Raw genomic sequence first — 25,645 nt, forward strand, 5'->3', positions numbered from 1 at the left:
GACATTACCCATCATACCCAACAGTTATATTCCTATCTTTGTTGGAGAAGTGAGAAAGTAGATACAAAGATTCTATTCCAAGATAACTTTCCCCGTCTCTTTCATTGAATATTGTGGATGGAATATTTGAAAATCCTTCTACAATTAGTTTTAAAAGCGAAATCAATTTTGGGGGGGGGAAGTTTATTGGAGTAACTTCTGATGCAACTGAGATTATGAGGAAAAATATATTGATCCAAAAATTTTGTTACCATTTTATATAGGCACTTTCAATTAAAAGATTTATACATTTGAGATTTCATTATGTCAATAGCCCCCTAGTTATGGCCTTCACTATGAGTGATGACTGATGTACAAGATAAGTTAATCGATGTACAAAATATTGAGCTGCACACCAGAACAATAGTCCTCTAAGTCTAGCCTTTATTATGAGTGATGGCCAAGGAACAAGATATATAAGTTGACCAGGTGCGAGGCCTTGAACCACACATGATAGCACTTACAAAAATACCTCATCCACAAATGTTACCCCTAGTAGCTTCTCAGAATCACTTCTTGTTCACGTAAAGGTACAAAAGGACGAGGTAGGTCAGGCAATAGCCATGCTCAGCACATTTAAGTCCGAGCGATATGTTTTACTCTGATTATACACGTTCTTTATATGACACACATCATTAATTTTTCGGATCTCCATAATGATAACAATAAACAAGAATTATTCGTTTGCCACCAATACATAATAAAATCACAAGATCCGCCGAAGATATTTACGCCGGCCGACCAATTATATTAAATAAGCATAACGGTACATTTTTCTTCCAAAAGTAAGAATCTATGAATTTTCCAAACACGCACTTAAACATTAAAAATTGCTCACAAGGCTACCATTTTCTTTGCAAAGAGAAAGAACAACCAGAAGGAAGGCAACAACTAAAGAAAATAAAGGTAAGCAAGGAAGTTCATGATTTATGAGCAATTAACACTCAGGTGATATGATATAGCCATATAGGACACTCTACTCACTAACTCACATATTTGGAATTGTACAAAAGCCAAAATGCTGAATATGGACCAATAAATATGTATAGGATGACAGCCGCTTAGCTTAAAATTTGATTCAGGAAGGAGTAATAACTAGCAAAGCCTTTGGCCACTTTCACACTTAACCAGAATTCCACAAGGGAAGTGGTGGAACGTTTTTTATGCTCTCGATCGAGTCTCTACTTCAATGTTAAGTTTGTTTCTACTTTTTCTTGGTTAACTCGAATAGTACATGTATCTCAAGAACTTTCAGTGATCTAAAGTATGAAAACCAGCGTTTTGCTGAGGACTCTAAGTAACCACAAAACGGCTCAAAAGATAGTAAAAAAAGCACTTTTGTGTGTTTTCTTTCTCCCCTGTTCCCTAAACAGCTTGAAGGCACTCTTAGCGTGAAAAATTCTTCATGTACGCAAGATTAATCAGCTGGGCCCACCTGTACTGTGTACCGTGTAAGATTAGATCACAACAGCCGTACATGACATCTGAAATCCAGATGATGCACAGGACACTACTGTTGATCAAAGTAGAACCCTGAATGCAATTGCAAACAACTCTTCTTAATACAAACAAACATTTACACAAAGGTAAAAAGTGAACCAAATCATTTTTATATGTCAATTGATTTGTGTTTGAATGTGAGTTACTTAATGTAATATGATTGATGTCAATTTTATATGAAGTGTGAGTAACTTTTATATCAAAAGAAAATAAAATGTGTAGAACAGTTTATGGAGAATTGTTGGGAATTAACTCACTTGGAAAACTGGGGACTGCAGATTTTATTTTAATGTCAAATATTCAGTTTATTAGGATTTGATTTAATGGGTAACATAATCCTAGAAATCAGAATTCAGGAGCTGAGTAGTTGATCTTCACGAGGGTTCGAGAATTCGCCAAGGAGATTTTTGGGATTGACTCATTATCTTATCAGTTATTTGATTTTGATTTAAGGGGATGGTAATATGGGTTTAGGGGGACTCTATCTTATCTTATGGGTTTAGATAAGATTTTATCTTATCGGTTTAGATTATCTTATCTTGTAATACTAGAGTTAGTAGTGTACTATAAATGGATAATGTTCTTAACAGGTGTGTGCACCAGGTGTGTGCGGAGTGCACCGCAATTGGGTGGTGTGCAAGTGCGCCGTAATTTAGCGGTGTGTGAGGGTACACAACAATTAAGCAGTTGAGAGAAACTGCTATTGTAAGTACTTCATAACACATTGAAGGAAAATGAGCTATAGCTTCTCTATAGCCGCAGTGGTAGACACAATTGGCCGAACTGCGTGAACAAAAATTTCGTGTGTTTCTCTCTACTCTAATTTGTATTCGTGTTGTTGTTCTAACAAGAACTCATATATTCAATGCCTTAAGATTTTATTTGAAAAATGTGTTGTCCAATCTACGTTTCTCTTTAGCCCAATGTGGAGATTCCTAGAGTTTTATGTTTATCTTGACCCAACAATAGTATCAGAGTCCATAGTTGGTTTGACCATGGCGATGACTCATTGTGTCTAAAGTCTTCCTAACAATGTGGTGACCAGGCGGTGTGTCTCGTTAGTGGAGAGTCAACCCAATGAAAGCATAAGTATTGAAAGGCTTTCACTTGATATGAACTCACACTAGAAGGAGAGATTGTTGGAATGTCAAGTATGAGTAGGTGTCAATTGGAAAAAAAAATGTTGTTAGGATAGGAAGAAGATATAGAGAGAGAGAGAGAGAGAGAGAATTAGAGAGAGAATGAGAGAAAGAACTCTATTATCATCAACATAGCCATTACAGTATATCACAGAGACTATATATACTCTGCTAACTAACTAACTGACTCTGCTAACTAACTAATTGAGCAAGTAACTGCTTCTGTTATTCTAACTGCCAGCTAATCAACAACTACCCGTAACATATCCCTCCCCATAACCACTTCCTTGACCTCAAGGAAGAACAGGTAAATCAACTGGAGTAATGTCCACAGAGGTATCAAACAATGGAAACTGCTTCTGCAAAATGTATAGGACTTCCCATGTAGCTTCTTCTGGCATCTCACCATGCCACTGAACCAGGACTTCAGTCACAGCCCTATGCTTCTTCTGAACCATCCTTCTCCGAAGGATCTTGAGTGGAGCCCTTGGCTGATCCAGATTGCCCCAATCTTCAGGGAGAGGTTGCATAGGAACTTGAGGATCAGGACAAGGCTTCAATAGAGACACATGAAAAGTAGGATGAACCCTGGATGTGGGGGGTAGACTCAAAGTATAGGCCACCTTGCCTACCCTGTACAACACCTGATATGGCCCAAAGAATCGAGGAGAAAGTTTTTCAGAAGCCCTGTACTGAGTTGAAGTCTGCCTATAAGGCTGCAGCTTCAAGAACACCCAATCTCCAACCTGAAATTCCCTATCAGACCTGTGCCTATCAGCCATTCTCTTCATCCTAGCTTGAGCTCTAACCAAGTTGCCTTGTAGCTTTCTAATCATCTCCTCCCGAGCCACAAAACTTCTGTCAATGGCCTCCAAATTAGTGCTTTGAGGGAAATAGGGCAGGTGCAATGCAGGTGCTTGACCATACACAACTTCAAATGGGGTTGCTTGTGTGGCTGAATGATATGTGGTATTATACCACCACTCAGCTAAAGGCAACCAGTTAACCCATTCCTTTGGCCTTTGCCACGTCATAGATCTAAGATAGTGCTCCAAGCAGCGATTGAGAACTTTACTTTGGCCATCAGATTGGGGATGATAGGCAGTAGTGAGGCTCTGGGAAATGCCCAGCTGCTGCAAGAAAGTGGACCAAAATTTGCTAGTGAACACAGGATCTCTATCACTAACAATGTTGGCAGGAGCTCCATGCAACTTATAGATTTCCTTCAGAAAAATGTCAGCAAGCTTGGAAGCTGTATAAGGGTGGGACAAAGGAATAAAATGAGCATATTTGCTCAATCTATCCACAATTACCCAAATAGTTTCCTTCCCATGAGACAAAGGAAGTTTATCAATAAAATCCATGGCAATACTTTGCCAAATGCCCCCGGGAATAGGCAAAGGTTGTAGCAGTCCAGGAGTAGCCCTAGTCTCATACTTGCATCGCAAGCAAGTCTCACAAGCTTGAATAAAGAGAGCAACATCCTTACTCATACCCTTCCAATGAAAAAGTGACTTAATTCTATGAATAGAAGCCCTGATGCCAGAGTGACCTCCTTGATGAGAAGAGTGCAACCATTGGAGGATCAACTCCTTAACATGAACATCCGCAGGGATCACTAATTTGTGTTTCCTAAACACCATGTCATCCACCACAGTGTAATGAGGGTGAGCAGTAGGATCCTCCACCACTTGACTCTTCAATTGTTGAAGAGCAACATCTGCACCATAAGCCTTGAGGATACAATCCCATAACTCTGTGGATATAGAGGAAACTGAAAGCTGAAGTAGTTCCCCATGAGTAGCCCTAGAAAGAGCATCTGCCACCACATTCTCCTTGCCTTTCTTGTATTGAATCACATAGGACAGACCCATAAGCTTGGTAACCCATCTGTATTGAGCTGGGGTAGACAATCTTTGTTCTAACAAGAACTTCAAACTTTGTTGGTCAGTAAGAATACTAAAAGGCTGAATGGACAGATATTGATGCCACTTGGTCACTGCATGTACCAATGCCAACAATTCTCTATCATACACTGACAGCAACCTATTTCTGGGAGACAAAACCTTGCTGATAAAGGCTACTGGGTGAGCATTTTGAAGCAAAACGGCCCCAATACCTGTGTTGGAAGCATCTGTCTCCACCATGAAAGGTTTAGACAAGTCAGGGATAGTCAAAACAGGAGCTTGAATCATAGCTTGTTTAAGTTGAAGGAATGCAGATTGAGCTTCCTCAGTCCAAATAAAGCTGTCTTTCTTAAGTAGATCAGTGAGAGGAGAAGCCACAATACTATGGCCCTTCACAAATCTTCTATAGTAACCAGTAAGGCCCAAAAAACCCCTTAATTGCTTCACTGTAGAGGGCTGGGGCCAGTCTTGTACTGCCTGGACTTTAGCTGGGTCAGTAGACACTCCATTGGTAGTGATAAAATGGCCCAAATATTCAATCCTAGGAGTAAAGAAAGCACACTTGCTTCTTTTAACAAAAAATGAATTAGCCCTGAGAATACTGAAAACTTCCCTGAGATGCTGAATATGGGCCTCCACAGATGCACTATAGACAAGAATATCATCAAAGAAAATTAAGACACTCTTCCTTAATTGAGCTGAGAAAATGGAATTCATAGCACCTTGAAATGTAGAAGGAGCATTGGTTAAGCCAAAAGGCATCACCACATACTCAAATTGCCCTGAATGTGTTTGGAAAGCTGTCTTCTCTACATCTTCAGGCTTCATCCTCAATTGGTGATATCCAGCCCTCAAATCCAACTTAGAGAAGACCTTTGCCCCCCCGAGTTCATCTAACAGATCTTCTACCAAAGGAATTGGAAATTTAGCTTTGATAGTCATCTCATTCAACCTCCTATAATCCACACACATCCTCCAACTGCCATCCTTCTTCTTAACTACACAACTGGAGATGCAAAAGGAGAGGAACTAGGTTGGATTACCCCTGAATTCAATAACTCCTTGACCATAGTATCTATCACATCCTTCTGTGCTGGAGGATATCTATAGGGCCTAAGGGAAACAGGATTAGAGCCCTCCTTCAAAATGATTTTGTGATCATGGATGCCTCTAAATGGTGGTAAAGAGTTAGGCTCCTCAAACACATCCTGAAAATCTTGAAGTAACAATTCTTGTTGCTGTGTCAAATCAGTCTCAGCAGTAGTAACATTGCAACAAACTAACCCCTGACAGCAAGGAATCAAGTGCAACATACAGCAAACTTTATCTTCTAACATCATATGATTCAACTTGGTAGTAGATACTACTCGGGGTACTTGTTCCTCCATGGCATGTAAAACAACAGGAATACCTCCCATATTAAATTCCATAACTAAGTTTGCAAAGTCCCAAGAAATCTTACCCCACTGTTTCAGCCATTGCATTCCCAAAATCAAGTCACAACTAGTAAGAGGAATAGCTATAGTGTTGGCAGAGAAGTTGTAACCTTGCATTTTCCAGTGGACATCTTCACACCAACCAGAACTTTGGATTAAACCACCATCTGCTACTGTGATGCTGACAGGTTGCAAAGGCTTCAACTTTACTAAGCCAGCTTTGCACAATTTCTGGTCAATAAAATTGTGTGTGCTACCTGTGTCCATAAGCACAAAAATTTTCCTCTTCCCTATCCAACCAGTCAATCTCATCATAGGTTCATCAGAAGAATCCCCATTCCCATTCAAAGCATTGAGAGAGACTCTGGGAACACCAGAAGCTGTGTCAATTACCTCCATTTCCCCTTCTTGTTCCCCTTCAGGTAGCTCTTCATCATGTACCTCCATCAAAAACACTTGCAACTTCTTCCTCTGTGTGCGCTTATGACCAGGAGAATACTTCTCATGGCAAAAGAAACAAAGGTTTTGAGCACGATGCTCATCCAATTCCTTAGGAGTTAACTTCTTTTGAAATGTGTAATTAGGTTTCCCTAAAATGCTTTTCTGTGTATTATCATTCTGTGCCTTCTTATCAGTTTGAAAAGCTTTCTTTTCAGGAAGAACACTTACATTCTTCTTCTCTGACCAATTTCCATAACCTCTAGAAACAGGCACCATGCGCTTCTGCAGCAATTCGAAGCTTCTCTCCTGTAATTTCGCCATCCTTGTAGCCTCTAACACAGTTCTTGGAGCAAACATCTTGACTCCATTACTAAGCTCTGCATTGAGACCTCCCAAATAACATTGCAATTTCTGGCCCTCTGTTAACTCAGTGCGACCTATGAGATTGTCAAACGCTTCTTGATACTCATCCAAACTTCCAGTTTGCACCAAACGTTTGAGTTCCTCCATTGGAGACTCAAATTCCAAACCAAAACGAATCTTGACAGCTGTAGCAAATTCCTTCCATGCAAGCCTTCCCACCGTGCTCTGTTCCAAGCTCTGGAACCATCGAAATGAACTTTCATCGAGTGCAATGCTAGCAACAGCAACTCGATCATCTTCTGGTGTTGAATCCAGCGCAAAGAAGCGCTCACACTTCGCGAGCCAAGAATCCACATCTTCGCGGTTGAATTTTGGAAAATCCAAACGCGTCAATCGCGTTGCGACACGATGCTCGCCATCGCCACCTCCACGAGTTCTACGCGCCGTAGAAAGTTCCGCCATCTGCAATCCAACGCCTCTCAATGTCTCCTGGAAGCTATTGAATCGAGACTCCATGCTTAGTTTTATGCGTTCTTCGAATCCACGCATACGCTCATCAATGCTGGGTTCAATCGTCGCTGCGAACCTTTCCTCTGCTTCTCGAATCGCACTCTGCAATCGCGTAGCGTCAGCCATGGCGCTCCAGGAATCGCAAGCTCTGAATACCAATGTTAGGATAGGAAGAAGATAGGAAGAAGATAGAGAGAGAGAGAGAGAGAGAGAGAGAGAGAGAGAGAGAGAGAGAGAGAGAGAGAGAGAATTAGAGAGAGAATGAGAGAAAGAACTCTATTATCATCAACATAGCCATTACAGTATATCACAGAGACTATATATACTCTGCTAACTAACTAACTGACTCTGCTAACTAACTAATTGAGCAAGTAACTGCTTCTGTTATTCTAACTGCCAGCTAATCAACAACTACCCGTAACAAATGTATTGAACACTTTATAAGTGAAAAAGCACGCACACCCAATACCTTATGGGTTTAGGTGAAAGATTGTAGTAGTGTTTTCACATATGGTTTGCTCTTTAACCCAATTTGAAAACCCCTGGAGTTTTATGTCTCTCGTAGCCCAACAAATTCATGATCAGTTCACCTTTTTCCTTCAAAGTGTGTAGTAACATCAGTTTGCTCTAGTGGTCCAGAACTGAAATTGTAAATTCATTGTAATATTGTATTCAATTGGTGGATTCAAAAACACAATTGATTTATAGTGTGCCATTCAATTGCGGCTCCATAGCTTTCTCGTTGCGAACTCGTGTGCCTCCTCTCTCCCCATTGACAACCAAACAGGAATTAGATGAGGACATCCTTTATTTGATGTAATAAAGTTTAGCTCAAATGTATAATGGAGAGAAATGAAAGATATGATAAATGATCTAACACAACAATAAGATAGAGACAAGAAGAGAAAAATGAGTGAAAATTGGATGGAAGAGAAAGTCGAGTGTGATTGAATCAAAATCTTATGCTTATAGTTAACTTTAACGCTTTGTTTGTTCATATAGAGTTAGAGAAGAATCAAGCACACGAGAGTTTGCAAAGAACCATGAAACTCGCGTTTGATTGCCAAAGAGAGAGAGAGAGAGAGAGGAGGCACGAGAGTTCACGTTGAAAGAGTCATGGAACCCGCATTTAATTGCAATTGGGGAGATATGAGGCTGGATCTGACACACCGGACCCACACTTTTTTTTGAGTTCAGTGCAACGAAGAAATTGAGACAGTGGTTCATCAATTTTAAGATTTGTCGTTTATGCCGTTTGTCTTATTTCCTTTCTCACATTCTCTCATTAACCGATAAAAGTATGAGTGAAATAATGATTTTGATGTATTCACACACAATTTTTTTTTCCATCTCATTTTTACATAATTTTTTTTAGAAATGATAAATACTAGAGAATTTTCAGACGAATTCTACGAGTTATTTATCAACCATCGGGGCTATTTTTTTTTTTTATTTGTTTATTTTTAGAAAATTCAAGTAATATGAATACCGCATATTCTTGTTTTTTTTAATCTTTCATAATATTTTGAATTGTTTTGAAAGAAAAACAAATGTAGTAATACGAAGTACAAGGGGCGCTTTTGTCATATTTAGCATAATTCATTTTTCATCTTTTTTATTTTCTATCACATCATCTATCATATTGCTCAGTTCTCCCGTGGGTGGAAATCATTTGTGATGGAAACTTTTGCTTAATAGCCTTAAACTAATATAAAAAAGTGTAATTTTAATTCACATATAAATAACATAAAAAAAAAGTTACCGATGTAAAAAAAAAAACCAAAAGTTAAAGAAAACCACGCTCGTATCTAGGAATTCAAGATCCCATGGTTTTGTTCTGAAAGCAACACAACAGCTAGCAATTATCATGAAGAACAAGCACACAACTCACGCACTTTCTACCTCAAGTTCTCCACTATCACTAGTATATAAAGGGTAGTAGCAATGCCACTCTCCTTATCTAATCTCACCCATTCCTCTGTTAAATTAGTACTGATTATATATCCATCACCATTATTTTTGCTACAATGGCCTCAAGCTCTGTTTGGACAGCGAAACAGAACAAGAAGTTCGAGAACGCATTGGCCATCTATAACAAGGATACCCCGGATCGGTGGCAGAAGCTGGCTAAGGCCGTCGGAGGAGGGAAGACGGAGGATGAAGTAAGAATTCATTACCAGAAGCTTGTGGAAGATGTGAAGCTCATTGAGGAAGGACATGTTCCCCTGCCTAATTACAGAAATGTTGCACCTGCAGGAGGCAGGGCCAAAGAAGAAAAAAGGTACCAACTTGGATTTAATTTAATCAACCAATTTATCTTATTTGATTGTTGTTAAGGTTATTTATGACCAGATTCTGATTGCATTTATCATAATGCAGGATGAAGGCTCTGAATCTCCAGTGAAGGGTGATTTACCAATAGCATGCATGGGATTGGTAGGTTCAATCAAATATTCAAATGTTTCATTTACATTTATGTTTTTTGTCTCCCTGTTTTATTATAGTCTATATGTGTAGAACCAGTCCCTTCCCTGCCTTGTAATTCCTATAAATGTAATGATCAAATTATGCCAATGACATGCGAAGTGGTAAATGATATATAGCCTTTGATCTGTCTTGTTTATCTCTTTTTCAATCTAAGATATAAATGACAGGGACTAAATTTGCAAAGAGAGAAAGAAAAATAAAATGATAATGTGGAAATTGTAGGCAAATCCTAAGAGGTGCCCTATAGCATCTCCAATGGGGGTGCCATTTATGGTAACTTAATCATCTAGTGAGTGAGTTATTGCATATACATTCAACCATGTTTAACATCAAATGAACCTATACATTTCACAGTTTTCATTCATATTTGTGTTTTTCCAGTTAATTTTTACATTGAAATGCCGCATAACGCAAAATAATATACCGCTTAACACATAATAGACACCAAATTAAGGGGTTGTCTAAATAACCCTAGTTAAAAATTGGGTTAAATCACCCTTGATGAGGTGTTCCAATAATATCACAACATGTGTCTTTATTAATCAACTCATTTTATTAAAAGGTTAAATATGCTTTAGTCCCTAAACTTAAACTGAAATTAGAATTTTGTCCCAACAAAAGTAGATTATTGAAGGGGTCTCCCTAATAAATAAATTGTCCCTTCATTCTTCATCATTTTCAACCCTTAGTCTAAAAATTAATATCATCTTCATCCTTCCATCATCTTCATCATTTTCAACCCAAAACAACCAAGATTCATCCCATCCAAATACAGATTAAGAGAAACATAATTTCATCTTCATCATCACCATTCATCTTCTTCTTCTCCATCATGATCATCATCAACCCACCATACCCACATCCACAAACCCCCCAAAAACATAATTTCAATTTTTCGCCACCACCAGCAACCTCGCCCATTTCCACCAAACACCACCACCACCCACAGAGCCCCCACTGAAACCCAAACCCCACCCCAACCCCACCGAACCCACCTCCACTTCCACGCCTACCAAAATTGATATGCAGAGTGAAACTAACCTCATCCTCTGCAGCGCAATGATACTTATGAGCTAGTTCAGAAACTGGAATCTCCGCTGAAGCTTAAGTACTGTTTCTCGGCAATCCTCCAACGACGCCATTTCAGCCAATCGACGAAGCTGGTGAAGTTCAGAGCGGAGAGCCTTGTGGAAGCAAACAAAGAAGAGTATAGGAGCATCGAGGAGTGAAAACCGCGACAGAAGATCCTCCTCAGCAGCATCGTGCTCCTCCTCCTCTTCTCTATCGGACAAGGAAGGATCGTCGTCGGCGCCGTCCATCGGTGAAAGTTTCGGCAACCACCATCAACGGCGAGGGAGAGCAAAGGGAAGTTGGGCATGAAGAGAGGAACTGAATTTATCTGGATCGGTGATGTAATTTAGGGACAAACCATTTATTTTGGTTCAGACTTTTCGGATTTCCATAAACCATTGCTTGTTTTGGTCTGATCCATTTGATGGCTTTCAATGTAGCGTTGTGATCCTATTCGAACGAATCCTTTTGTTTTGAATTGCTTTGCTACTGATTCTGTAATGAAGTATTGCAATCTCATTGTAAATAATGTGTCGCAATTTTGTTAAAAGAAAATCAACAAAATTCTGGGTTTGATTTCTCAATCTCCTTGGGAGGTGTTGAGGTTATAGGTTGTGCTTTGATGAATCTGGGTTTGGGTGGGGTTTGTGGATGTGGGTATAGTGGGTTGATGATGATGAAGGAGAAGAAGATGAATGGTGATGATGAAGATGAAATTATGTTTTTCTTAATCTGGATTTGGACGGGATGAATCTGAGTTGTTTTGGGTTGAAAATGATGAAGATGATGAGAAGGATGAAGATGGTATTAATTTTTGGAGTAAGGATAGAAGGGACAATTTATTTGGTGGTATAACTTTACACAATGAAATCCTTGTGCATATTAGGGACAAAATTCAAATTTCGGTTTAAGTTTAGGGACTAAAACATATTTAACCTTTTAATAAAATGAGTTGGACTAATAAAGACACATGTTGTAATATTATTGGAACACCCCACCAAGGGTGATTTAACCCAATTTTTAGCCAAATTAAACATATTATTAAAGTTAAGAAAAAAAACATATTATTAGAAAGTGTTTGGTTTAACTTTCTTTAAGAAGAAAATGTTTGTTGTTTTCGCTTCCCAATGCACCTTTTTACAGAGCAACCATTTTGTCCCATTTGAAAAACGTCCGTTTATGTTTTGGCCAACTACATGCAAACATGCACTTAATTGGAACCGTTAGATGTACTTAGTCAGTCGTAATATATTATTCTTCAAAATAAGTAACTCTTCTTTCGAATGAAGTTAAACAAATGGGGTTTAGAAATTACCTCACATTTTCATCTCATCAACAATTCAAATTTTAAATAATTTATCTAATTTATATTATAATTTTGAGACAATAGTAATATAAAAAAAATAGATGGCATGAAAATTAACCTCTTAAATTTTAATCACCATACATGGTCATCAATTAACCAATGTCTATGCTCTAATAGATGTGGTAGAATCATTTAAGTTTTGTGAGTTATTCAAGCGAATATTCTCGTGGTACTTCTATAAAACATGACAGATGAAATATTTATATGTAACGATTAATTACTTATTTTTCAGATTTGCACTCTTTAACGATGAGATGTTACTAAGGAATAATTTCTTTAATAAAAAGGGAAATAAATGTTCTATTTTTTTTAAAGAAAACTCAATGCATTGATCAGAGAAAGCTGAGTCTAGAAAAAGAACATGCTAAATACATGAAGGAGGATTACCCTATCACATATACGAGGGAAAAGCAATTCCATTGGAAGCTAAAGTAAATTATTGAATTAACCAATTGATATATTAAATTAAAATGTTTGAAGAAAAGCTTATGGGCATTGCTCCGGTACCCATTGAAAATAAGAGGGTATAGTACCCATTAGTTCATTTTTTACCATACAAATGTCTAATTTGTAAATTTTAAAAAGTTTATTGGGGAGAGAACATGGCTAAAAGGTATAGCTTCACTTTTAAAAGTGTACCAAAGAAATTGTCCAAGCTGCTTATTAGGTCTCTCTAAGCAAAATTTTGACAACCCCTTTCAATTGAACTATAGTTTTGTACATAAGTAGTTGTTATCCATCTTCCGAAGTTAGAAATCATTTTAAAAGGTAGGAAATTTTTCACCTTTAAGCTAGTTTATAGGATGAAATTAGATTAAGCCCAAGTTTTCAACATGGTATTAGGTTCTATCAAATATTAATCTTGTTATTGAACCAACTATGATGGGCCACTAACAGAAGTTCACTATCCATGAGATGACCCATATATATCTCATGATGGACATGTGAGCACTTCCATAAATATCAAGTCCTTAATCTCCTTGTTATAAATGTTGGTGTGTTGAGACTTATGTTAACTAGAAATATGACAAGAAAAAAAATCTTATAAACACCATAGAGATTCCACCCTAGCGAGAGACATTAAGTAGCTACGTCGTCTCATGTTAACCGCGTGAGTGTTTATCTAAACATCTTTGTCCATTGTAATTTGTCCACCAAATCCAAATTCAGAAGAAAAACACCAAGCAGTATTGGGCTTTTGAGGGCTTGGGCCGATAATGCAGAAATTCACGTGCAGCACGCAGTTCAAGGTGGCGTGGTGAGATGAAGAAAACAGACACCTACCTACACCACACCACACCACACCACACCACACCACACCACTCGAAAAATCGACCAAGACGCAGACGAAAACACCGGAAGTTTTGAGGACGAAGAAGACCCAGTGAGTTCAATTCATTCAATCGATTGCATTTGCATTCCACATTCACATTCACCTTCATCAATTCAAATTTCAATTCAATTCAATTCAATCTCTCACACATGGGCGAACCCCAATCCCTAACCCCAACCCAGATTGAACCTCACCCTCAGCCCCAATTACCTCCCTCCTCCGCCCCACCATCCACCGTCGCCGCCGCCATCATTACCCCAGACCCCGAACTCACCAATGTCCCCCCGCCAAACCATGCCCCGGCAACCAAAATCCCCCTCCGCCCTCGCAAGATCCGGAAGCTCTCTCCTGAAACGACGACCACCACCACCACCACCTCCGAATCCCAATCAGAAACCCCAAAACCCACCGCCACCGGCAAGTCAGCCACCGGGCGCAACAACAACAAGGCGGCTCAACAGCAGCAGCGAACCCTAGCGGCACCCAGAGTGATTGCCAGGCCACTTTCCTGCGAAGGCGAGGTGGAGATCGCACTGCGCTATCTCCGCAACGCAGACCCTCTCCTCTCCCCTCTCATCGACATTCATCAGCCTCCTACCTTCGACAGCTTCAACACCCCATTCCTGGCGCTAACGCGCAGCATCTTGTACCAGCAGCTGGCGTATAAAGCCGGTACCTCGATATATACCCGATTCATCGCCTTATGTGGTGGGGAAGCCGGTGTTGTTCCGGAAACTGTGCTTGCGTTAACTCCTCCGCAGCTTCGCCAGATTGGGGTTTCGGGGCGGAAGGCGAGTTATCTTCATGATTTGGCTAGGAAATACCAGAATGGGATACTCTCTGATTCTGCAATTGTAAATATGGATGATAAGTCGCTTTTTACTATGCTCACCATGGTTAATGGAATTGGGTCTTGGTCTGTTCACATGTTCATGATATTCTCACTGCATAGACCTGATGTTCTTCCCATCAATGATCTCGGTGTTCGCAAAGGGGTTCAGTTTCTTTATGGTCTTGAAGACTTGCCTCGGCCCTCTCAGATGGACCAGTTGTGTGAGAAGTGGAGGCCTTATCGCTCGGTTGCTTCCTGGTATATGTGGAGATTTGTTGAAGCAAAGGGAACTCCTTCAAGTGCCGTGGCAGTGGCTACCGGTGCTAGCTTGCAACACCACCAGCAGGAGCAGCAACAACAACAGCAGCAGCAGCAGCACCCTCCACAGCCACAGCTTCTGGATCCCATTAACAGCATGTTTAATCTCGGGTAAGACTTTGGTTTATTGCATTGCCTCCCCTTACACTCCTTATATTTTATTTTAGGTTTATTGAATATCTGCTTATTTGGAATTAAATGCTTTTGTCCATATATCATTTGGAGTGATCATTTACCTTGCAACTCTTTAACTTTTTTCTTACTTCAATTTAAGTTGTAATGGATTGTTTTGAAAATGTATGAAAGGCTTGCTTCCTCAAAATTGCATCTGTTGCTTCGAATGGCTATGGTAGTAATCAAATATTTCCCAATGGCTTACGAGCCTTCAGGTGCTTGGCTTTGTTTTAGATACGTTAGGCACTATATATATATATATATATATTGTGGAGGAGCTTTATTGGAAATGAAGCTAGCATAGTCCTCGTGAATTTTCACTCCTTCTAGATGCGTTTCTTTTGATTTATTTAGGAAAATTTCACTTCTGTTATCTTTACTACACCTCTTGTTGTGTAGTTTTCTGATCAAAATATGCACTATCTTCTTATTAAGGAATGCTGTATTCTTTCTTTTCCTTGATTAGGTAAGCCTTCGTACCTCATGGTTGCATATCATGGTTTTCATGTTTTATCATTGTTGAAATTTACATTGAGTCAGCATAATGCTAGAGTTTAACCCTGTAAAAAAATTGGTTGCTCATTTTCTCTTCCTGTTGAAGAAGGAACACCTTAAGTGTTTTCATTCGTCCTTTGGCTAAAAGAGTCTCTATTTGTTCTTTGTGGTTGGTGAAGATTATTGTCACAAAACTTCGTTGGAGTTGCCTTTGGCTGATGGTCATTTCATTTAAGGCGTTCATTTGTTTAATACAAGGAAACTTTAAAAGATAAACAAAGTGATGCGCAATACCTGATAGCAGGGTGTCTTGTGGAAGAAATTTAGTGCCTTTTGTGCCTTAATGTTAATCACAACAAGATATATCAGATGTGATTATAATCGATACTTTTTTTTTTCTTGTTACCTTTTTTTTGTGAATGCAGTTTCATGTGTCTGTTAATCTTGTGATCAAATAGCGATGACAAAACCAGAAATAATTTAACATTCCCTTTGAAATGAGTGGAAACTTGAAAGAACCTGGGACATTGCTTGATCTCTATGGAATATAGAGTGTATTATGAGGTGAAAAGCACTTCCTGGCATTCCCTTGCACTATTATTATGTGGACTAAAAGAAGTGAGGAAGCCTATAGTCATGTAGAAAAGCATGCCATAACATGTAAGATAGGAAGTGACAAAACTATTTAACAAAGAATCACAAGGAAATGGATGTTTTGATGTTTAAAAATAGAACTAGAACTACAAAGACTAGAATTGATGATACTATAAGTAAAATTTGATTACTTAAATATGTAGTAGTGAATGCATAGCTAGTGATTTTTGGGATTGGAAGAAGTGCTACAGGTCACAGGAGTCAGATTATCTTCTCATTGAAGAAAATTTGTTGAGAGGAACTCATTGTTGCGCCATTATACACATTTACATGATGGATATGTATATTTAACATGATCATCCTAGGACGCTTTAGACAGAAATGTACATTACGATTGCATGATTTGCACGGATATGAGGATTTATTTAACATTTAAGTTTACATTCTAACATTAATTTTTTAGGCTTCAAGTTGAAAAGGCTAGGCTAGTTTGGTATTAAGGCTATCTTATGTTATAAATTATACTGTACAGCGGCTTAAGTTTTTCCTTAAATGTTCCTTGGGTGATTATAACTGTCAAGAGGAACAAAGAGGTCATATTTTGGAATCTCATATGTAGTTTGCTTTCCTGTGTCCTTGTGGCCTTTTTAGTAGTTGATGTTTTTTTGCTGTGGTATGTTTCACTATTACCATTAATTAATATGATTTGATCATTGAACCTTCATGGTGGGTATGTTTTTTAGGTTTTACATCAGTTCTTACCATGTTTTGGAATTTTGCTTCTTATGCCCCTTCGTAGTATTATTTTGGTGTCTTTAATTGGATTAATCTTGTGTCTATTTAGTTGAGAGAAGCTTCTCTAATGTGGTCCATCATCTGAATATAAATCTTAAAACCTATATTAGACAATCTTTTGTCGGTAAAAGTTGTCTTTGGAATCCTTGTCATAACATTATGTAAATGAGATGAAGTTTTTTCTTTCACCGGTTGTTTTGATAATCTCTCCTATGTAGACTTATATATAATTTCTAGATTATACTTAGATATGTTCTGTTTTGTCCGTTTGTTTTGAGTTGTATTTGAAGTCTGTTCATGCTGTATCCACTCTAATATCCAATGCACTTGATTGTGCTTTGATCGTGCCAGCTGCCAAATATTTCCTTATAATTTTTTTCATGTATGTTATATAACTAAATGCCAAGTTTAGTTACTTGAAGGATAGGTTTGTGAATTTCAAGGTATAGAATACATGTCTTTCATTTGTGCTTCCTTCCTTTTTTTACTCATCTTCTTCGAGGTTTGTAGTTATTTATATTGTGTAACCTAGTATTGTAACTATCATGCACGTCTCATTTTTCTGTCATTCACTACAGGGCCACCTGTGCTTGGGGACAATGATTACTCGTGAAATTGTGAAGTTTGTACTGAAACTTGGACATTGCATTGAAGGGTTAGTCTATGATTGCCATGTGTTCAATAAATCCTGTGCAAGATTAATAAAGACCAGTCCTTAATGACCAGTCCTTAATTTTGTTTTGTTGATCAGTAATTGTAGTGGTTGGAGGCCGAATTCAAGTTGTCAAGCTGTCTTTTTGTTAGATATAAGAGAGAAGTATTTCACTACCTTTGCCACTTGGTAATGTCACAATGGTTTGAACTTTGGACATTGTAACTATTATGAGTCCTTATTTAACGAACTCCTTGTGGATGGGCCCTTTGTGAATTCTTATATCGTCAACATAAGATTTCAGTAATTCTTATCCTCATTGATCTATCATTCATTTATGGGTTTTGATGAAGAATGCATGGTATGCAGTATGCTACACTTGTAAACAATCTGATCCATTCATAGTCACTAACTCATATGTTTAGCCTCACATCATCAATACGTGTAATTGATGATTGACTCATTCCCAACATATAATAGTCCTTAAAACTTAACGTCGTTTTCAAATCATATATAGTTATGTGCAGAAGTTTTTCTTACCACAATTGCATATATTAAGAATCAATGGAGGAAGGGTGATGGAGTATAGTAAACTCAGACATCAACTAACTGACAGTTTTTGCCATTGTGGCTCAAGGTCACTAGGATATTCTCATGGAATGTCCGTTTATTCCTTTCTATTGTCATTGTAATCTTCACTTTGTGTTTGGATCTGACACTACATGCAACTACATACATCCTAAATAATCTAACTATAATAGGGTAACTGATGTAGTGTTTTGGATCACACACTAGATTTTGCAAGTAAAATGAAAATGCAGCTCGAGTACGAGAATTATGATCCTTCATTCCCTGACCAACCTGTGGTTGACTTATACCTCCCTATGTGGGCCAAATTACCAGCCTTCAAAACTAAACCAGCCTTCATATGGGTTGAAGAGATGAACACAACCACCACCACCTCCTCTCCCCTGTTTCTCACATATCAACAACTCAATGCCTCAGTCAATGCCATCTCCTCTCACCTCCTTATTCCACTGCAAAGAGGTGACACTGTCTTGCTTCTTTGTTCTCCAGGGCTTGACCTAGTTGAACTCATATTTGGTTGTCAAAGAGCTGGTCTTTTGAGTGTCCCAATGATCCCTCCTCACCCTTCTTTTGCCAAACAAAACCACCACCACCTTGTAAGAGTGATTTCACAGACAAAGCCCAAAGCTGCCATAGCTCACCCTGATTACATCAAAAGCATTCAACACTACATTACTTGTTCCCCCAACAACAATAAGTTTGCTCACATGCTACAGAGTATCCTCTGGATTTCCATAGATGATCTCAAAAATGGTAACTTCAACAGTGATTCCATGATTTCATACAATGGTTGCAAATCAGATGAGGTTTATCTGGTTCAGTACACCTCGGGTGCCACTGGGATTCCTAAGCCAGTTCTTGTCACAGCTGGTTCAGCTGCTCATAATGTTAGAACTGCAAGAAAAGCTTATGATCTTCATCCAAACAGCACCATTGTTTCATGGTTACCTCAATACCATGATTGTGGCCTCATGTTTCTGTTGCTAACCATTGTTTCTGGTGCAACGTGTGTTCTCACGTCCCCTTCTGCATTCATCAAACGCCCAAGGCTCTGGCTTGAGTTGATGTCAGAATTCAGAGCCACATGCACCCCTGTTCCATCATTCACCTTGCCACTTGTGGTCAAGCGTGGAGGGATCAACAAAGGAACTACCCCCATAAATCTATCAACCATGAAGAACTTAATAATCATCAACGAACCAATTTACAGAGATTCAGTCGAAGAATTTGTTCACACCTTTTCACCATTTGGGTTAAGCCCCTCCTCTATTTCTCCTTCTTACGGGTTAGCAGAGAATTGCACCTTTGTTTCCACCTCATGGAGGAGTGAAACCAGTGACAATTTTTCCACCTTTCCAGATTTTCCAACCCACAACATGCTCTTACCAGTTGCAAGGCTCTGTTCTGAAAACGAGGAACATGGAGAAGAAGACGTGGAAATCATGGTTGTGAATGAAGAAACTCTTGAGCCAGTTGAGGATGGTGTTGAAGGAGAGATTTGGGTTTCTTCTCCAAGCAATGCCTCTGGCTACCTTGGCCACCCTTCTTTAACAAGGGAAATTTTCCATGCCAGGTTAAGAAACATGGTTAGAAAGTGCTTTCTCAGAACAGGGGACAGAGGCATTGTCAGAGGAAAACAGAGGTATCTGTTTGTCACTGGTCGCTGTCATGATTTGATCTTGCTCCAAGATGGTCGAAGAATCCATCCACATTACATTGAAACTGCTGCTTACAACAGTTGCAGGAAGCTACTAAGAGGTGGTTGTGTTGCAGCATTCAAAGCTTCAACCAGTGTTGTTGTAATTGTGGCAGAGATGCAGAGGATTGGAGAAAACGTGGAGACAGGGGTGTTGAGGAGCATTTGTGAAGGGATTAGAGATGGTGTTTGGAAGAAGGAGAGGGTGGAGGTTGTGAGGGTGGTTTTGGTGAAGAGTGAATGCGTTCCCAAAACCACTTCTGGGAAGTTGCAGAGATGGGAAGCGAAGGAGAAGCTTCTTGCAGGGAAGATGATTGTTCTGATGGAGATGCGATTTGGCAAAGATGCCATGAGAAGAACACAAGAAGATGTGAGAAAAGTGGGTGTAGAAACTCGCACCTCGTTGATCTCACATTTATGAGGACACACGAGTGAATACCTAAAAACTGTTGATTCCTCTATCAGCAGATTTTCACTTCTGTATCATAAATTATTATAATAAAGAAGATTACTGAATGTGTTTAAGAAGGGGTTATCTATTGGTTGATTTAACATCGTCTATGCACATCCACAATCATCAACCATTAGACCTATCCGCTCGAGGTCGTGGGCAGGTCTTTTCCAACGAATCTTTCTCCAAGTTTTAAATCAAATCATCAACTATATGTTTGATGAGTTCAACTATCTAACAATTGTGTTTGAACTTGTTGGTGAACCTTATTAGATTATTATTGTACCAATAAAATTATTTGTATAAGCCAAGTAAAAGTGTGCAACCTTCTTGACCCACTTATTTTAGTCCACCCAGAATGAGGTTTAGTTTTATATAACCTCTTTTATGTTTTATTTGGTTGAAGAGAGAAAAATAAAAGAGAGAATGTGATGAGACATATAATAGATTTTGTATGTTGTTTGGTATAATAAAAAAAAAAGAAAAAAAAAGGTGTTTTTATTTTTATTTTTTTTATTTGGATAGGCGGAGAATGAAAAAAGAGAAATCACTTTTGTACAAATTGACATTTTTACCTTAAATATATATATATATATATATATAATTTTTTTTGATAGGCATATATATATATATATAAATAAATAAGTACGCTAAAAGAGAAAAAGTGTGGTAAAAAGTTGTACACACTCTTCTCTCTTTCTCTCCAAATTGGTGAGACGACAAAAAAGTTATGAGTCCATGTTTCTATGATTCTATCTCTTTCCTTTCTCAATCTCTCTTGTGAAACAAAGTTTGGTTTTTCTCTCCATTCTAGCTCTCTCCTCTCAACTTTCTCATTCTAAAATCAGCTCTACCAAAGACTGTGTTAAAAAGAAACTTAACAAATTCACCGAGACTTTTGTGTACAATATGAAGTATATATAAGATTTTTGTACAAATCCAATTATTTGCAATGTTTTTTTTTTCTAAAAATATATTGTAAATGATGTTCTGGCCAGCTCAAATGATCATAAGACCTAAATAATGTGTTGGTAACTCACAATCGTGTAAATGTTGTATTGGTTGACCAATACGACCAAAATGAGATCTATCTTGTACACATACTCAGCCGAACAGAACCGACACAATCAAAGACATTAAAGTTGCACAAGTGCGACCATTGAGTCAGAAGTCATTCACAGTCAATGCTTCAATACACCTCATATTAGACTCTATAAACACATGTTTGTTCGTTTTTTTTTTGGTACATTGAAAAGATACATGTTTGTTCGTTTAATTACATAAACATTACTCATTGTGCCCCTTAAATATTCTTTTAAGAATTTGAATTTCTCTTTGTTCTATAAGCTGACTTGAGCGTCAAAGTATATTTTACAAGTGCATCCCTGCCATGCTCTGCCATAGTTATTCCTTATGTCAATGTGCACCGAGCCTAATTTTGGTTGACTTTTTCAGAATCACTTTTATCTTTACAAAAGTAACTCTCGGCTGCTTTTTTCATAAGCACTTCTACTCCTAACGTGAAACCTCATGGAGTTTTTTAACATATACTTAATTATCTTCTTGAATTTAAATGTCACTCAGGCCAAATTTTTCTCGACCTTGTTCTTTCATTAATCAAATAAATGAAATAATAAACTAATTAGAGAAACATTTATTAATTCTTCATGTAGGCATAACATGAGGACAACAATTAGGCACCTTTTTCAATAGGTGTGACAAACATGGTTTAAAATTGGAACATAATTAATTCTCAATGTAATAATCAAATTCAATTAGAATAAGACCTTGCTATCAATTAATCAATTAATTCTATGCATCTTCATCATCATCTTGTGCTCCAGGTGCATCCGCAGGAGCATTTGTAGGCGCAAATTTATCCTCATCTACATCCTCATCTTCATTATCATCTATAGGTGCCGCTGCAGGTGCATCAGTGGGTGCCTCTGTAGCAGGAGCATTAGCTGCTGCTGCTGGTACAGCCGCCACTTCTTCAGGTGACTCTGCGACTGGTGCACTTGCAGGTGCCTTCAAGGGTGCAAATGTGGATGTGGGTGTGGGTGTAGGTGCATTCACTGGTGCTTCCGAAGGTGAGTTGATTGGTGCTTGTTGAGGCGCCGCCGCGGGTGAGCTTTGTGGTGCTCCTGCTGCTGGTGCTGGTGAAATGTCAGAATCGGCATCAGCTGCATCTGCAGGTGAATCTGCAGGTAAATCTTCAGGTGCACCAACAGGTGAATCTGTTTGTGGTGGTGGACTTCCTGATTCGCTGCTCGCACTGGTGTTGATTGTCACAAAAGTTGTCACAGAGCACACATTATTAAGGTATGTTACACATTTAAACATTTGAATTCAACGGTTATTTGAGCTATGTTTAGATTAATGGAAAATTATGAAACTGAAATAATGGAATAAAACGAAATGATATAGAGCAGAATGATCATTCATTCTCATTCTTGGGATATTTTTTAAAGGAAAAGAATAAATATACTACTTTATTATTTAGATAGTGAAAGAAATAAAATAAGTTATGTCTTAATCAAGGTAAGACTTGTCAATTGCCTCACGGGTAGATTTTAAATAATATAGGTTGGGTAGAAAAATAGATGAGCTAAATCTAATTTTGGTCTTACAAAATAGTGACTATTAATTTTTGTCCTCAATCTAGAAATAGTCCTTCGAAATAACTTTTTTTAGGTATTGGTCCTCCCATGGACCAAAACATGAGTATTTCCATAAATTGGGGATGTATATCAAAGAAAAAAGTTTGAGAAACCAAAATCAATAGCTTGCTATTTTGTAGGGACACAAAAAAATATTCATTCTACCTCTTTCCATGAGTTAGAAATTTATGGCAAACAATAGAATGTGAATGAATGAATTTCATCACCTTCCATTACATTTGATTATCAATAACTTAACAAAACCAAACAATAGACCATAATAACATTCTCCTCAACATTCTCTTCATTGCATTTCATCAGGGTAGTATTTATACATTATATACTATATATATTATTATAGTACTATATTCCAATTTTATGATTGAAAAGGAAAATTTTGAAGACAATCAAAGAAATGTATGTATGTTATATACCTTTCTGATGTATCTAACAATCCAGCGAGAGATGCAGCTCCTCCATCGCTACCTTCATCAGCTCCATCCCCAAAATAATCGTTTAAAGCTCCTTGAGCTGATGCAACTTCATTTGCAGCACCCAAAGCCTTCTTAGCCTCCTCCAGAGTAGAAGAGAAACCTTCTCCCTGTCCTATCAGATCCTGAAATGAACCTTCCTGACCCAAAACTGAGCCCAATTGCACCAGGCAAAACACCAGAACCAAGAATGGTACGATCTTTGCTGCCATTTTCTTGATTAATTTTCCCTGGAATCAAGGTTTTTATTGAAGAAACGCCTTGAAATTTTTATAAACCAAGGGTACTGGCAATGAAGTGCAACGTTGTTTGATTAGAATTTGGTGTTTTATATGTAGCGCAACCCAACAACCTCGCATGCTAATTTGTTATCTTTGGAAATTTGTCTCCGTTTTATTTTCTAACTAACTATATATAGCTACACCATTTGGTGGTTGCTGTGCCATGCCATGGTATAACAATAGTATTATTTGTTATTTTTAGTACAGAATCTTTTTTTGGTTACAGTAGGAGTTTTTTTAGTACAGAATCTAAATAGGCGACACAATTTTTTTGAAAATAGCTAGCAAATTAAGGTATACATTACATGATGATATTTCTTACAAAATATAATAGGGTGAAAGAAATACAGAGGATATTGACATAATTAGTTGCAAACAGGATGCAGTTATGCATAGGCACAAATAGCAATTGACATGCTGAGAAATAGAAACTAGAAAGCAGTAACTTCCACAGCTCCAGTAGTCTTCTCTTCACTGCACATTTAGATTCTTCAACCGCCTGCTAGAATTAACAAATACAAATAGGATATTATATACAATAAGAACATGAGCATGTGATGAAGTGATAACTTGATAGATTGAATTTCACGTGGACATGAGACGATGAGAGAATTAAACATTTATAATTTTTAAAGAAATACAAATTTATTTATTATATTATCCTTTTACTTCTATTGATGTTAATGTTCTTTGATATCATAACATAAAGTACCAAATGACAATAATAAAGGAAATCAGTAATACTTTAATTGGTAATGACGTAGATGCAGAGGAGTCTCCCAAAATTAGAAAGTCAGGAGCATGGGGGAATGGAGAGTACTAAGGGATGATAACAGGCACAAATCACTAAACAGTTCATGATTTGAATTTGGAACTCCATAGATTGAGATTTACAAGGTTTCTCATTGATCTGGATCAGGACACATACATATCATTCTAATAATTTGATTGTCAGTGTGAGAACTGAGAAGTTCATAGCTAGTTTAATTGCTGGCTATAGTACTTGTACTCAATGTAACTTAGAACTCGTTTGATATTACCTTATTATAACTTATTTACTAGAAAAAACACCGAATAAGTTCTAATAAGTGTTCTTTAATTTGATTTGCATCAAAACGGGAAGTTAATCCACATTATATACTGGATGAATGTGATTGCATTGGCATAATTAATTACCTGTGTTCATTGATGCCACTTGCAGAACCTCTGTACCTGGGAAACGGGACTTGATCACGCTCAATACGTTTGACATCCTCCTTCAGGACCTCATATTGCCTTTTCACTTCATCTACAGATTTTCCACCAACGGCGTTGGCCACGTGTTGCCACCGGTTGGGGTCCTCCGGTCCATACACAGCAAGAGCATCCTCAAAACGCCTGTTCTCCTCTCGTGTCCAACCCATGCTATGTATCTAACGTCCGCTGTAGAGGCAGTAGAGGATCCAAATTCGATTGATTGAAACCGTGCAAGTAACAAAAAGAAAAGAAGAACAAGCACAATAGTAGTGTATTGAGGTGCCTCAATCTAAGGATGTTAATTAGCTTAAGGGAAAAGGTTGTGGTTCCAGCTCCTTAAATAAGGAAAAGTCAAGTGGTACTGCTAGTTGGAAAATACTTTTATTCAACAAGATATTATTCTCTAGCAGTAAGTACTAGATCTCCTTTCAGTCACAATGTGCCTCCAAAACCAGGGGGTCGATGTGTTAATTGAAGTAAACTACTACAAGTACTAGTGTACTACTCTAGCTTTGACCTTAAGATGTTGTCCATTTCGTTTGTAGAATTTCTTCAGAATTTTAGTGGCTGTGGGGATTAGATACCAATTCCCCCACTGCCATATAGATCATATATTCGTTATCATAAGAAATTAAAGCAAAGGCAAAGATATTCTTCGTCCTTCTTCCCGTGACATAGCTAGAATATGTGTGCCGGGCACTAATTTTGCAACTTGAAACTAATATTGTTTCTCTATTTATATATTTGGAAAAAAATTCCATGAGATCATAATCTATAGGCTTAATCCTCA

General features: G+C 38.0%; 5 protein-coding genes across 7 annotated transcripts; 3 read left to right on the plus strand and 2 right to left on the minus strand.

Annotated features, from left to right (window-relative positions):
• Positions 1-5,583: 5,583 nt before the first annotated feature.
• On the minus strand, positions 5,584-7,461 carry LOC130711837 (uncharacterized). The gene has a single exon (XM_057561602.1). It carries the CDS (start codon positions 7,459-7,461, stop codon positions 5,584-5,586), a length of 1,878 nt encoding a protein of 625 aa, XP_057417585.1.
• Positions 7,462-9,274: 1,813 nt separating this feature from the next.
• LOC130727732 (protein RADIALIS-like 1) lies at positions 9,275-11,413 on the plus strand. Its single transcript, XM_057578969.1, has 2 exons — positions 9,275-9,616; positions 9,715-11,413. The coding sequence occupies exons 1-2, from the start codon at positions 9,363-9,365 to the stop codon at positions 9,737-9,739; spliced, it is 279 nt and encodes a 92-aa protein (XP_057434952.1). The 5' UTR covers positions 9,275-9,362; the 3' UTR covers positions 9,740-11,413.
• A 1,936-nt stretch (positions 11,414-13,349) lies between these two features.
• LOC130727734 (DNA-3-methyladenine glycosylase 1) lies at positions 13,350-17,771 on the plus strand. Of its 2 annotated transcripts, XR_009015429.1 has the most exons (3): positions 13,350-14,853; positions 17,379-17,455; positions 17,552-17,771. XR_009015429.1 is itself a non-coding variant. In XM_057578971.1 (2 exons), exons 1-2 carry the CDS (start codon positions 13,742-13,744, stop codon positions 17,401-17,403), a joined length of 1,137 nt encoding a protein of 378 aa, XP_057434954.1. In that variant the 5' UTR covers positions 13,352-13,741; the 3' UTR covers positions 17,404-17,771. The 2 variants fall into 2 exon arrangements, 1 of the variants encoding a protein (XP_057434954.1); XM_057578971.1 differs by having other exon boundaries at positions 13,352-14,853; positions 17,379-17,771.
• Positions 17,772-17,923: 152 nt separating this feature from the next.
• Positions 17,924-20,544, plus strand: LOC130727733 (uncharacterized). Its single transcript, XM_057578970.1, has one exon. The coding sequence runs from the start codon at positions 18,262-18,264 to the stop codon at positions 20,155-20,157; it is 1,896 nt and encodes a 631-aa protein (XP_057434953.1). The 5' UTR covers positions 17,924-18,261; the 3' UTR covers positions 20,158-20,544.
• Positions 20,545-21,813: 1,269 nt separating this feature from the next.
• Positions 21,814-25,265, minus strand: LOC130727735 (uncharacterized). 2 transcript variants are annotated; one of them, XR_009015430.1, is made up of 3 exons: positions 24,796-25,265; positions 23,282-24,118; positions 21,814-22,462 (listed from the first exon to the last, which is right to left on the minus strand). XR_009015430.1 is itself a non-coding variant. In XM_057578972.1 (2 exons), the coding sequence occupies exons 1-2, from the start codon at positions 23,548-23,550 to the stop codon at positions 22,000-22,002; spliced, it is 732 nt and encodes a 243-aa protein (XP_057434955.1). In that variant the 5' UTR covers positions 23,551-23,647; the 3' UTR covers positions 21,814-21,999. The 2 variants fall into 2 exon arrangements, 1 of the variants encoding a protein (XP_057434955.1); XM_057578972.1 differs by lacking the exon at positions 24,796-25,265 and having other exon boundaries at positions 23,282-23,647.
• Between the last annotated feature and the right edge of the window lie 380 nt (positions 25,266-25,645).

Source organism: Lotus japonicus, chromosome 1, assembly GCF_012489685.1.
Source record: "Lotus japonicus ecotype B-129 chromosome 1, LjGifu_v1.2".
NCBI lineage: Eukaryota > Viridiplantae > Streptophyta > Magnoliopsida > Fabales > Fabaceae > Lotus > Lotus japonicus.